At 44.5% G+C, this 2,062-nt stretch overlaps 1 protein-coding gene across 1 annotated transcript in view; it reads left to right on the top strand.

The window, feature by feature from the left end:
- Positions 1 to 2,060, top strand: part of PAPSS1 (3'-phosphoadenosine 5'-phosphosulfate synthase 1) — a gene marked incomplete at its 3' end in the record, with an annotated part of 123,150 nt that extends 121,090 nt beyond the window's left edge. Inside the window, exon 12 of the mRNA XM_004703453.2 lies at positions 2,018 to 2,060. Within this exon, the coding sequence (XP_004703510.2) occupies positions 2,018 to 2,060 (43 nt within the window). The remainder of the gene's footprint in view (positions 1 to 2,017) is intronic.
- Between the last annotated feature and the right edge of the window lie 2 nt (positions 2,061 to 2,062).

Consider the following 2,062-nt stretch of genomic DNA (forward strand, 5'->3'; position numbering starts at 1 on the left):
ACTGTCCAGTTTTGTGTCCCGGTGATTTGCTCTTCATTGCAGCATGAACATTTTATCACACACTTCGGGATACTTGAATGACATTCCACTCAGGACTGTTTCCTGGTTAGGTTCCAGCGAGTTGGTTCTGACTTGAGGTGGTCCTGTGCACAACAGATTGAAAAACTCCCTCATTTGGTGCCGTCCCCCTAATCATTATTATGTTTGAGGCCATTGTTGCAGCTACTGTTTCGGTCCATCTGGTTGAGGACTGTATCATAGTTTATTTAAACATTTATTTGAACATTTAGGTCCAAGTAATAGTCTCACTACCATTTAGTTGATGCTGACTCATACGCCCCTATAGCACAGAATTGAACTGCCCCTGTGAGTTTCTGAGGCTATAACTCTTAACAGAAGTAGAAAGCCTGATCTTTCATCTGTGGGTTGACTCTCTGTTTCCAAGCCCCTGGCCTTGTGTACCCCCTTTTGCCCTTCCTTGTTTTTCCCGACTTCCCCACCCCACTTCATTGCCTAGAGTTGAGGTAGGACAGGGCAGAGCTGCCCCGGTGGGTTTCTGAGATGGTTTATAGGAGTAGAGCCCATCTTTCTCATGTGGATCAGCTGGTGGTTTCCAAGTAGTATTATGCTGCCATAAAATAAAAGATAGGCATCTTTATGTACAATCTTTGTCTGCATCTCTGATTATTTCCTTAACTTAGATTAGTGTGATTATTAATTAAAAGAGATATATTTCATTTTGAAGAATAAACATAACTGACATACTTCTAGAAGCTAGGCTCACTGGCCGTTTGCTTTCACTGGCTCCTCAAGTTCACCTGACAAATGAAGTGGGGCAGGAACATGCAGCTGCCCGCTAGAAAATAAGCAAGGGCTTATTTCGCTTACACGCGAGATCAGTGACCTTGCTGGGTCTTGTGTTCATGGTCTAGAATGGGTAGAAAATATGTATCCGAACCATACGGGTGTGTGTGTGTGTATGTGTGTGTCCCCAAAACCACTAAAACCAAACTCACTGCCATCGAGTGGTTGCCCACTCAGCGAGCGACCCTGTAGACAGGGTAGGACTGCTCCCTTTTAAGTTTCTGAGATCACCGTAACTGTTCATTGGACGGGAAAGCCTCATCTTTCTTCTGAGGAGCAGCTGGTGGTTTCAAACTGCTGCCCAGTGCACACCCACTGTGCCACCAACATGTGTAGTGGAGGAAAACGCCGGACATGACCTTTGCATGATCAGTGGAAAGACATTGATTTTTGTTCCTTAGTTGTTGCTGCTAAAAGAACGTTCTGGTTTTTCTCTTAATGTTTCAGTTTACCTGTACATTTAGTTATTCAGACGACAGCTTCTTAAAAAGCTTTCCAGTGTGCTAGTGAATTCGATTTGGTAGTTTTGTGTGTGTGTTTAATTCCTGGTTCTAGAGTAGTTCCCAGGAGACTGGAGGATGGGGAGAACGAAGGAGGTGCTGCGTGGCAATAAGAAGGCAGACGGAATCCCCCGATGGGCAGGCAACGAGTGTGCGCACAGAAGGTCGTCCAAGTTGTTTTTCGGGGGAAAGGCTCTATGTAGAACAGTGCCGTATCCCGACTGGGGTGTGTGGCTACATGAGCCTACACATGCGATAACATTGCGTAGAAATAGACACACACCTACACGTCAAACCGGGGGACTCTGCAGAAGATGGAGTTGTTTTAATGTTGATCTCCCAGTTGGCATAGGATCTCTAGTTTTGCAAGACGGTGCCATGGGAGAGAAGTGGGAGAAACTGCCCTTGGGATCTCTCTGTATGATTATTCTCTACTGCTTGAACTGTACATGGATTGACAATGTTCTTAGTAACACTTAATTTAGACAGTGTCCCTTGTTGTAAAAATGGGTAGGGTTTGACAATTCAATGGCTGTTTTGGCACTAGGTTGATATTGACGAGCGTCACTTTTTCAAATCTGTTGAAATGGAAGGGAAGGAACAGATGCTCATGTTCCTTTAAATGTAAAACATTCTCCTGTGTCTCTTTTTAGCCACGAAGACTTTGAGTTTATTTCAGGAACTCGAATGCGCAAACT

This window comes from Echinops telfairi, unplaced genomic scaffold, assembly GCF_000313985.2.
Source record: "Echinops telfairi isolate 266 unplaced genomic scaffold, ASM31398v2 ScPeMD7_7468;HRSCAF=8506_0, whole genome shotgun sequence".
Taxonomy (NCBI): domain Eukaryota; kingdom Metazoa; phylum Chordata; class Mammalia; order Afrosoricida; family Tenrecidae; genus Echinops; species Echinops telfairi.